Source organism: Kogia breviceps, chromosome 3 (genome assembly GCF_026419965.1).
Source record: "Kogia breviceps isolate mKogBre1 chromosome 3, mKogBre1 haplotype 1, whole genome shotgun sequence".
NCBI lineage: Eukaryota > Metazoa > Chordata > Mammalia > Artiodactyla > Physeteridae > Kogia > Kogia breviceps.
This window is the reverse complement of record NC_081312.1, coordinates 136,247,439-136,258,493: the sequence shown is the minus strand read 5'-3', so window position 1 is coordinate 136,258,493 and position 11,055 is coordinate 136,247,439. Positions and strand designations below refer to the sequence as shown.

The following is an 11,055-nucleotide window of genomic DNA, read 5'->3' as shown; positions in this document are numbered from 1 at the left end:
TTTTCAGAGTGAAAAAAGGGCCAACAGTCATCACAGATGAGCAGCTATCTTGACTATTGCTTTAGGTTCCTGTAAATCAGTCCAGTGTAGAAATCACCTATTATTTTCTTATTCCAACTCATTCTCTACAGAAGAGTTTCTTAAAGTAGCCCACAAATGACTTGTTTTAGAGTCACCTGGGAAGCCTGTTAGAAATGCAGATTCCTGGTCTCCATTTAAATCAATGAAATCCAAATTTCTAAGAGTGAGTTCCAAGACTGCATTTCTTTTCATAAGCATCCCAGATGAATCTTAGATTTCAAGTTCCACTGCTCAACAAGGCAGAAACAACCATAACTACTGATGGTTGTTCAAGTGCACCCTATTATCAAACCTGCAAAACCCCCCTTGATGTTTAAGCTAGTGCTTTTTGGTTCTCACTAAAAATGTTGCTATACTCATGCCTTTTAGTTTGTTACCCAAACACAGAGTACAAATAGTTTTAGTGAGATTTCTACTGATTGCTTGAATTGACTATGATGTTTTCCACATTGATTTTAAAATCAAATTCAGTCGAGCTGTCTTTCTGTAAGCGAATTCAGTCAGGTATTTCTCCCCCTATGGAAGGAGAATGGCATTTAACTGACTGGGAATTATAACAAAAACATTCCTTGTGATGGGAGGAAAGCAGAAGGCCAGATGTAAAAGGAAAATACCTGTGAATTCAAGAGTCCATGAGGTTCTTTAAGGTTTGTTTTGGTAAAATATGAGATGCCATTTTGAAGAAACAGCCTTATTGGGTAAGATATTTCAAATGAGTAGCTGTATAAAAGCCACTGTATACCATTTCTACTTTGCATATTATATAAGGTTAGATCGTCAGACGCCACTGGTCCCCAGACAAAAACTATCTTCAGTAATCAGATACATACTTAAGTCATGGGGGGAAAATACTTTCTTGGGGAAGAAAAGTTACCCAAATCAATTTAATTTAACACTGAAAAAAATATAAACAAATATTGGCATGGGAAAATATCATAACAAGAAAATCAATACATATACAGACACAGGGGAAAGTGTGGTACCTATTATACAGTATAAATACAAAAATAGCAAAACCCAATCCCCCTCCACAGACAGCGCCACCAGGTCACCCTGCCATCTCTGGACCTCCCCCACCTCCCATGCGGCCCTCAGTGATGAAGTCCACATCTCACGCACAGTCACCATCCTTACTGATGGAGGCTGTGCTCTCTAGGGCAGGAATCTACTCTCTCTGTAGTGGTGAGAAAGAAAAGAGTAATTTTTTTTTTGGAGTGTTGTTTAGAAGTACTTTCCAAACACTGAGGCTTGTCAAACTCATAGGTGCCTTCTCTGCCACTGGCTCCAATGTGACCCATCTAACACCCTAAGATTCTAAGATGGCAGATCCCAATCGGCACTACGAGCTCCCTTAATAGTCAAATGCTAGGGCTAAAACAGAAAAGTGTCATGGTCATTCAAGAAATCACTTATAAGCTTTGAACATTGCAAAAGAGAGCCATGCCTTGCTGGGGATCAGTTTATGGTAAAGAGGTTGTCTGGAAACTCTTTAAGCTCACAATATCTAAATAATACTCAAATAATTTAAAAAGGTTAAAGAAAGTTTCAATTTGTAAGGTTTCCAAAATTAAGAAGAAAATTTTAAAAAATGAGAATTAGAATTGTAAATGTAACTCTAAGGAACTTTTCCTCCCCTGAATAATGTTAGTCTGTACCTGTGTTGGCAAGAGTGTGATTTCTTAATTCTCCTTAACTAATATTTTAGGAGTTTAAATTTCAATTCCTAAACTTTTTCATGAGTATTTTTGGTCAAATTATACTTCTGCTTAGATCTTAAGCAGACCCTTGCCTTCTCCTCTCCCTGCCGTTCTCCACACTCTGGTCTCCCCCAACCCACCAAAATTCCCCTCCACTGCCCTAAAACTCTGGAATATTTCAATGAGGAAATACCCAATGGAAACTGGCACCACTAAATTTTCTGAAAAATACAAGTGAATGTGTACTTTTTTCTTTTCCTAAAGGGAAAGAAATTGCCTGCAAATATTTAAGCTCTAATCATTTGATTAAAATTTTCCTGCCTGTAATTATCAATATTATAAGACTAATTAAATCCATGCTACATATACAGTTACTTGCCTTTATGTGAAAGGAAAAACCCACTCGGTCATATCATCAAAGAGAACTATTTATACTAGATACAGTTTAAATTGGTTAAAAACTGGTCAGAGTCTGAATGAAACAAAATTATGTGTCTTTAGGAGGCTACTAAGTTATCCTTGAAAAATCATTAATGACCAGTTAAGCCATAGGTTTAATAGTGATTAGTTTATAACATGCTGGATACACCCCAAGCAATGTAGTATAAGCTATTCAATTACATTTAAGTGCTATCAAATCTGTAACTAGTCAGAGATTCTGGAGTTGAACCAAACCAATCACTAATATCATATTTTAACAAACTCAGAAGTATACTGTAAAAATACACTAATTAAGTCCATGAGGTTTCATAATGCTATTAAAAATGAAAATAAGGTAGTATGGATACATGGTGCTAATGTCTTATTTCTTTCAGTAATTCTCATGGTATTGCTGGGTCCCTTAGAAATATGTATCATTTAATTTTGTGTATGGTTAAGGTATTAGATTACTATCTACAAGCTGTAAACACCTGCATGGCACCATTTATACTTTCAGAAGTAGATGTTATGTGGCAGGTACCAAAATGTGATGATCAATTCTCTACTGATTAAACCTCCTCATCTGGTTAAACAGCCAGTGTATACCAGAGTTCTACACAGGTCAAAGTTATATCACTTTCAGAGCAGCAATACGTGATCCAAGATTTTCTTGAAGGTAGTGCAAAAGATGCAGTTCATAATGTTCTCCAGATTCAGGAACTCTTATGCTGTGTCTCTCCTGAGGATAGATCTTAAAAACAACAACAACAAAATCAAAATACACAAAATAAGATTTAGGAATACATCTCCTTCCAAAGCTTTCCAGAGATTTTCAACAGAATTAATAACATGGAGCACAGCTTCTCCAAGATATTATACACATACATCCTATCTAAGGGGCCTTCTCTTTTTATAATTCCCTATATACCACTAAGCTTACAGAAGGATCAATGGTTCTCCAAGCGTGGTTTGCAGACTTCGGAGTCCTCAGAAACTCTTTCCAGGGATACACAAGGTCAAAACTACTTTCACAGCAAAACTAAGACATTATTTGCCTTTATTCACTGTGTTGGCATTTGCACTGATAATGAAAGGCAATGGTGGGTAAAAAGTGCTGGTGCCTTAGCATGAATCAAGGCAGTGACATACACTTGTAGTAAAGAAGAAAAAATGCCAGTTTCACTTAAGTAGTAGTAAAAATTAGAATTTTATTAAGTTGCAACCCTTGAGCAGAGGTCTTTTTATATTCTGTGGTGATAAGATGGGAAGAAGGCATAAAGCACTTCTACATGATGTCTCAAGGAAAAGGACTTGTACAACTGAGTTTTGTTTTGTTCTGTTTTGTTTTTCTTTTGGCCCCGCCGCACAGTATGCGGGATCTTAGTTCCCTGACCAGGTATCGAACCCGCACCCCCTGCAGTGGAAGCATGGAGTCTAACCACTAGATAGCCAGGGAAGTCCCCACAACTGAGTTTTTAAATGGAACTCCATTTCTCACTTGAAAGAATGACAACTATGGTGATTCAGACTTGGCTATTTGGCAAACATTTTCTAAAAATGATGTGAGCCAGGGCTTCCCTGGTGGCACAGCAGTTGGGAGTCTGCCTGTCGATGCGGGGGACAGGGGTTCGTGCCCTGGTACGGGAGAATCCCACATGCCGTGGAGCGGCTGGGCCCATGAGCCATGGCCGCTGAGCCTGCGCGTCCGGAGCTTATGCTCCGCAAGGGGAGACACCACAGCAGTGAGAGGCCCGCGAACAGCAAAAAAAAAAAAAAAAGATATGAGCCAGTCACTTCAAGGACAACACTGACAGTATTTGTTGCCACTGATAAATTTTGAGCTTTTAAATGAAAATTAGAATTTTGGAAAACTTGCATCTACCACTCCTAGCTCATGAGCTTCGCAATACTTGGAGAATTTTCTGTTGAGATCAGTGGTAATATCAATGTATATGATTTTTAAAATATTGTATGATTAAATGGGTCAACACTTAGAAGTGAATCAATATTTTCCAGATGACCAATGCATGGGTAAAAGATCCATCTGAAGTACAAGATCCAACAGATTGTAATGTAGCAGAGTATGAAAAGTTTACAGATATGGTTTCAGATTCCACACTAAGACTAACCTTTAAGAAACTACCATTTGTTCAGTTTTGGTGTAGCAACAAAGAAGAATATCCATGATTATCTGAAAAAGCTAAAATATTACTCCCATTTCTTAATTACATATTTTGTGAGGCCAAAATTTCTTCATTTACTTTAGCCAAAACAACATTCCACAACAGATCATATGTGGTAGTAGCTACGAGAATCTAGATGTATTTCTTATTAAGCCAGAGATTAAAGGGATTTAGAAAAATGTACAACAGTGCTAACTTTCTCAGTAAATTGTTTTGCTTTGAAAAATTTTCTCCCCCATTAAAAATGTGATATGTGTTAACATGTAATAGTTTATCATCGTTAATTTTAAATAAATAAATGAATATTTTAAAATGTTCTTAGTCTTAATATCTTATATGAGAAATACTGATAGATATAACTCACATAAACAAAAGCTTTTTGGTATATAAAAGGGTCCTGAGACCAAAACGCTTGAAAACTGCTGCTATAGACAAATATCTCATAGTTTACCTACATAAATGTCAACTGAAACACAAAAAAGGGAAAAGTAATATTTTTCATTTCTTATGAGAACAATCTGTGTAAGGAGTAGAAACAAGGAAGAAAGGAGGAAAAATTTCTCTTAAAAGCTTTTTTTTTGAGTAATGGAGCAATGAAGGTAAGTAACTTGTTGGTTTCTGCTCCAATGTCAATATAAAATAGAAGACAATTAAAAGACCTTGTAATTAGGTCCTAAAAATCCTTTATAACAATGAAATCAAGTAGCATTTCTTTACCCTTCCAAGAGGAAGAAGAAAAGCAAAGGAGGATAGTGAATGGACTCCTGTCATCTTGTCCATGATTACAAACTGAAAGCAGATACAGATACACAAGTCATGTAATCTGATAGGACAATTTTCATCCTGACTTCCACAGGACCTTAATTTTTATCTAACTAGAGGCACTACTAACTATGCCTATTATTTTAGTTCTCTTAAGCAGAGAGTGGCCACAGCTGAAAATTCTACCTTACTCCCTAACTTTATTATATTTCAAAGTAACCAATCACTAATCATGGCTATTTTAATCAGAAAATGTAAAAGGACTCACCTGTAAATCATATGGCTTTCCAGCCCTCACTAAAAAACTCAGTAATATACTGGTGTGTGCAAAATGGACATTCTCATCCAAGAACCCATGTAAGAGTAGTAAACGATTTGGTCTGGAAAAATGGAAATATCAGAGGATTAGGCAAAATAAGAGTATTTGGGAAAACCACTTAATTCCTTAAAACTAATCACAATTAACTACGTTAACTTCCTTATACTGTAATATTAGAATAAGGATTCAACATTTTGGGACTTCCCTGGTGGTGCAGTGCTTAGGAATCTGCCTGCCAATGCAGGGGACACGGGTTTGAGCCCTGGTATGGGAAGATCCCACGTGCCGTGGAGCAACTAAGCCCGTGCACCACAACTACTGAGCCTGCACTCTAGAGCCCGCAAGCCGCAACTACTGAGCCCACATGCCACAACTACTGAAGCCCACATGCCTAGAGCCCGTGCTCCGCAACAAGAGAAGCCACCGCAATGAGAAGCCCGCGCACCGCAATGAAGAGTAGCCCCCACTCTGCACAACTAGAGAAAGCCCGTGCACAGCAACGAAGACCCAAGGCAGCCAAAATAAATAAATTTATTTTTAAAAAAAGGATTCAGCATTTCAATATTAAATTAGTAATATATTAACCAGATACTACATGTAAAGAAAAAATTTTTTAATTAAATCATGTGTTCTATTTCCTATTAAGGTATTAGCACACATCAATAATTATAGCATGTCCCTAGGAAAAAAAAAATCATATATGTTACTTGCAAAATATATGTAAGCAGAAATGGAATTTTTTCCACCTTGAAACAGTTGTGTACTTAATTAAGCTTCTTTTATCACTTAAGCAACTGCTTCAAATATATCTTGCAAAAAAATCCAAATTATATGAACTGGCCTATAATTAAGCTATGTCAGCTGTAATTAAGCTATAAGACAGCTATGTCTTCTAGTACTCTATAAAGTATTAGTTTTGGTTTTGTCATGTTTATAGTTTTCATTATTATTATTATTATTATTATTATTATTATTATTATTATTTTGCGGTATGTGGGCCTCTCACTGTTGTGGCCTCTCCCGTTGCAGAGCACAGGCTCCGGACACGCAGGCTCAGCGGCCATGGCTCACAGGCTTAGCCGCTCTGTGGCCTGTGGGATCTTCCCGGACAGGGGCACAAACCCGTGTCCCCTGCCATCAGCAGGCAGACTCTCAACCACTGCGCCACCAGGGAAGCCCAGTTTTCCTTATTATTAAAGACAATTTTTAAATATACAATTTAAAATTTATAATTTTAATTTTAAAGCTTAAACTTACTCAGAGGGGAATTTTTCTGCTTGCATGGCCACAGATCCTAAGTAATAGCCCTGTTCATTCTGGTCAGGGTGACCCATATAACGTTCTGTGTAGCCTGTATCATAGAAGATCCACAGAGTGACTGGGGCCCCAGCAATAGCAACCTGCATAAGATAACAGTGACAGTCAAGTGTGGTCCAGAAAAGAATGGCTAGCACTGAGAGTCTGTAACTGCAAATTTACAGGCTAAAATTATCCTTAGGCTTTAGCCCCATGACTGGAGCATACATGGTCTCAGGCAACTCAGAAAATCAAAGGGGAGTGCGAAGGTCAAGAATTTGATACTTTGTGAGTCAGTCAGCTTCATGTTCCACAGATGTGCCACACACCAAATCCTTAACCTGGGCTAGATGAAATATAAACATGGGCCTCTGTTAAAAGAGGAGGCTGAACTAGAACATATGAATGCCTCAGTGTAAATTCATTCCTGCTCCTGGGGAAAAAAATATGGGACAAGTGTCAGCTTTATATAGGAAAAAGCAGTCTTTTTTTTTTTTAGCTTCTGTTGGCAGTACAGAATTTAAAACAATGAATGAAATATATTAAAGCACTAAATACTTGTCTCAATGTAAGTCTCCCACACACAGTTTTATATTTAAATATTGATTTAAATACTGTAATTACTTTCTTGACAGCTGCAAGCCTGGAAAAATTATGGCAGTATTCAGAGTTCATTTTGTGGTTTTTATAAATAAAGATTATCTGAATATACATGTAAGAACAAAAACCCTATAGTTTATATTCTTAAAAATAAAAAATTTTCACTGTAAAATAAAATGTTATTGAAATATTAAAAAAGAAAAACACCACACATAATTCCCATTCCCTTAACAACTGTTAGCATCATTTTATATTTTCTCCTAACATATTTTTTTAAACATATTTTTCTAAGAAGTTTATCGAATTGTAATCATTGTTTATATATTTCATAGTTTATTCATTCAGTACAGATTTACTTAGGACCGACAATGTGCCAAGCATTGTGCTTGGCTGCTGACGATAGGGCAGACAGATCCCTGCCCTCAGAGGTTGTAGTCCAACAATTACACAAATAAGAACAACCCAATATGAATATGTGTTTTACTAATCATGACTATCTCCCATAATCTTTAGCATATGTCTATAAATAGCCAGTTACTGATCAAGTTGACAACTATTTTAATATAGATAAATGTAAAGATACGTAAATATATATCTCACAAGTTGACAGGATATATCTATTATTTCACATGGCTATTAAACACACAAACCCTAACATTTCACAGTACTGTCAACTTTGTAAACCTTCAGAAAATTGGCATTTCCTCATTATCTCAATTTACAGAAAATTCTACCCTTATTGCAAAAAGAAGTACCATAGGAAATCACATACCCTGAATATATCTGACCTCTGCATTAATGCCATCAGGGAGAGGTATCCTCCATAGGACCAGCCATGGATGCCCACACGATCTAAGTCAATGAAATCATATTGAGAGGCTAGATATTGGAGTCCTTCCACCTGATCGTCAATTTCTATTTGACCCTGTAAAAAAGGGAGAGCATTTCACTGATTCTGATAAATAAAAATCTTATTATAAGAGTGCTTTTAGAGCTGATAGATGTTCTTACTAAAAATACCTGTAGTTTTTTTTAAGATAAGAACTCATTATCAATGGAAATTCTGTTGCTTGAAAAACAAATTTTTAACTCTAGAGATAGGAGCCTATAGCTTCTGTTGCTAGCCTGTCCTAGAGTTTAGTTACCCCTTAGTCATAAAGTTCTTTCCTACTGTGACCCAAAATGTCCCTTGCTGTATGGGTATTTCCCATTTCCATTTGTTCTGTTGTCTGCTAAGAGGTCAGCATCTTCCTTGTAACAAGCCTTCCTATACCCAAAGATAAAAAATTAGCCCCCTTAAGTGGTTGACTAATTTTACCTCTCCTTTTTAAAACTTAATGCAATAAAGCAAAAGGAATCACTCTTGACGCCTTATCCTCCTATTTCCCTATCACCTACCTCTAGGAACTGAACATACAATTTCTTTAAAGTCCTGTATAGTCCTAATTCCTATCGCCACCACCCTGTCTGTATTACTAGGCCTGCCAGTGCACACAATCTCACTTCACTGAGCCAAAAACAAAAATAAAAACAAAAACTTACATGAGAATACAACATAAGGTCAAAGAACTGGCTGTGGGAGAAAATCCCCATGTCTTACTCAGCATGTCCAATACACTGGCAAACACAGTAACTGCCTTACTGTGCAAAAGGAACATCGGATTCTCATCATTTCCCAAAGCAGCAGAAAGGACATGGGGCATCTCTAAAAGGTAGCATTTAAAGCTTCCTGTAGAGAGAAAGAGGCTTGTCACAAGGAAGGCACTAACCAGTTGGTTTCTCTCTTCACAGAGGACAGAACAAATCTCAATTATTCCTCTTAATAGTGTACAGGATGCTGAAAACTAAATGGACTGGCTTCTGGCTAAACTGGACATAAAAAATAGAAAGAGAGGGGGTTTCTATATAAAAGTGGTTCTATCTCAGCTCCCCAAATTTACATATAGGTAGACATGAATAGCCTAGTGAATTATCAAGTTGTACCTTCCCTCCCACCCCCAAACCATAACACATGCTCACATGCACACACGTGCACACACACTCACAGTGCCTTCCCCCATCTCTTTCTCTGGGATTTCACACTAAACAATGCACCAAAAATTGTAAATGTCTTTAAAAGAAAAATGTTTGTATGCTCACACACCATTTTATATTTAAAGGCGCCTTCAAATTTAAGCCCTCGGTGACAGGATCCCCTGTTGTCTATCACTACAACCACGTAACCCAGAGAGGCTAGGGTATTCAATCGGAAATACTTGATTCCTTTAAACCGATTATTCACCAACTGCACCTGAGGAAGAAATACAACTTCAGTGAAATTTATTATATGGCAGCATACAAAAGCATGAGAGAGGCAGGATGCTGTAAAAAACAGAAAACTTAAATTTTTAACATTATTTTGCCTATAAAATGAAATTATTTTCTTGTGGCAAGAACACAACATGAAATGGACCCTCTTAAAATTTTAAGTGTACAATACAGTATTGTTAATCATTGGACAGCAGATCTCTAGAATTTATTCATCTTGCATAAATAAGAATTTTTTATGCCCATTGATTAGCAATTCCCCTCCTCCCCTTCTCCCTGATTTATTTTTATTTTTAAAATTAATTTATTTTATTTATTTTTGGCTGTGTTGTGTTGGGTCTTCGTTGCTGTGCCTGGGCTTTCTCTAGTTGTGGCAAGCTGTAGCTACTCTTAGTTGCGGTGTGCGGGCTTCTCACTGCAGTGGCTTCTCTTGTTGCAGAGCACAGGCTCTAGGTGTCTGGGCTTCACTAGTTGTGGCACGCAGGCTCAATAGTTGTGGCGCATAGGGCTTAGTTGCTCCGCAGCATGTGGGATCTTCCCACACCAGGACTTGAATCTGTGTCCCCTGCATTGGCAGGCCGATTCTTAACCACTGCACCACCAGGGAAGCCCCCTTATTTACTTTTAAATTAAATCTTTTCATGTTTATGTTACTTCTTTCTTTCTTAACTTCACAAAGTTCTGAGGAATTACTGAGTAACTACAGACTTTAAAATTATAACCTAGATATTAACTACATATAAGATAAGTGATTTAACCTACCCCATAGAAAAAAGTACTAAAATGATTACTTCTACCCCGAGGAAGAACTTTATCATTCAAATGACATAATAAGATCATTTTTTCTCCCAACCAGTCTCTTCTGGGATTGTCTCTGACCAGTAGAGGGAAAACTGAAGTATTTTAATGAATTATTGTGACCAGACAGCTTCTTTTTTCCTGCTACACAAATCAATGCAAAAGGTAGATAATTCTTAAATATCTTTATTGCCCTAGAAACTATACTTCAAAATGACTGAGAAATTAAATGTAGTTTGGTGCTTCACCAGAAATATACTGTCTCGTGAAAAGAAGACTTTAATTAATGGGCAGAAAGTTACAGAAGTTCAAGGTTTGGTGGATACTAAGGTAGATAATAAACAAACAAAAAAAGAGTTCTGGCAAAATTGAGGAACTGTTCTCTGGTTGAAACCAATGGGAAAACCAAGCCAGCCAGGAGTTAAAATAAACATCGATGCTATCTTCACTCAATAAATATCTACTGATCATTGAATGGGCTAGGCTGGCGGTGGCGGTGTATAGAACCTTCTCCTTTTTTTTTTTTTTTTTTTTTTTGTGTGTGTGTGTGTGTGGTACTCGGGCCTCACTGTTGTGGCCTCTCCCTTGCGGA

At 37.1% G+C, this 11,055-nt stretch overlaps 1 protein-coding gene across 3 annotated transcripts in view; it reads right to left on the bottom strand.

Annotated features, from left to right (window-relative positions):
* Positions 1–951: 951 nt before the first annotated feature.
* DPP8 (dipeptidyl peptidase 8) overlaps positions 952–11,055 on the bottom strand; it is a 62,908-nt gene continuing 52,804 nt past the window's right edge. For 2 of the 3 annotated variants that reach the window (XM_059057716.2, XM_059057715.2), the window contains exons 17-21: positions 9,502–9,648; positions 8,131–8,283; positions 6,720–6,862; positions 5,412–5,523; positions 952–2,949 (exon numbers count right to left, since the gene is read on the bottom strand). In XM_059057716.2, the coding sequence (XP_058913699.1) occupies positions 2,827–2,949; positions 5,412–5,523; positions 6,720–6,862; positions 8,131–8,283; positions 9,502–9,648 (678 nt within the window). In that variant the 3' untranslated portion in view covers positions 952–2,826. Of the gene's footprint in view, positions 2,950–5,411; positions 5,524–6,719; positions 6,863–8,130; positions 8,284–8,993; positions 9,088–9,501; positions 9,649–11,055 lie in introns of those variants that run through there. The other variant, XM_067029626.1, reaches the window with a different exon arrangement.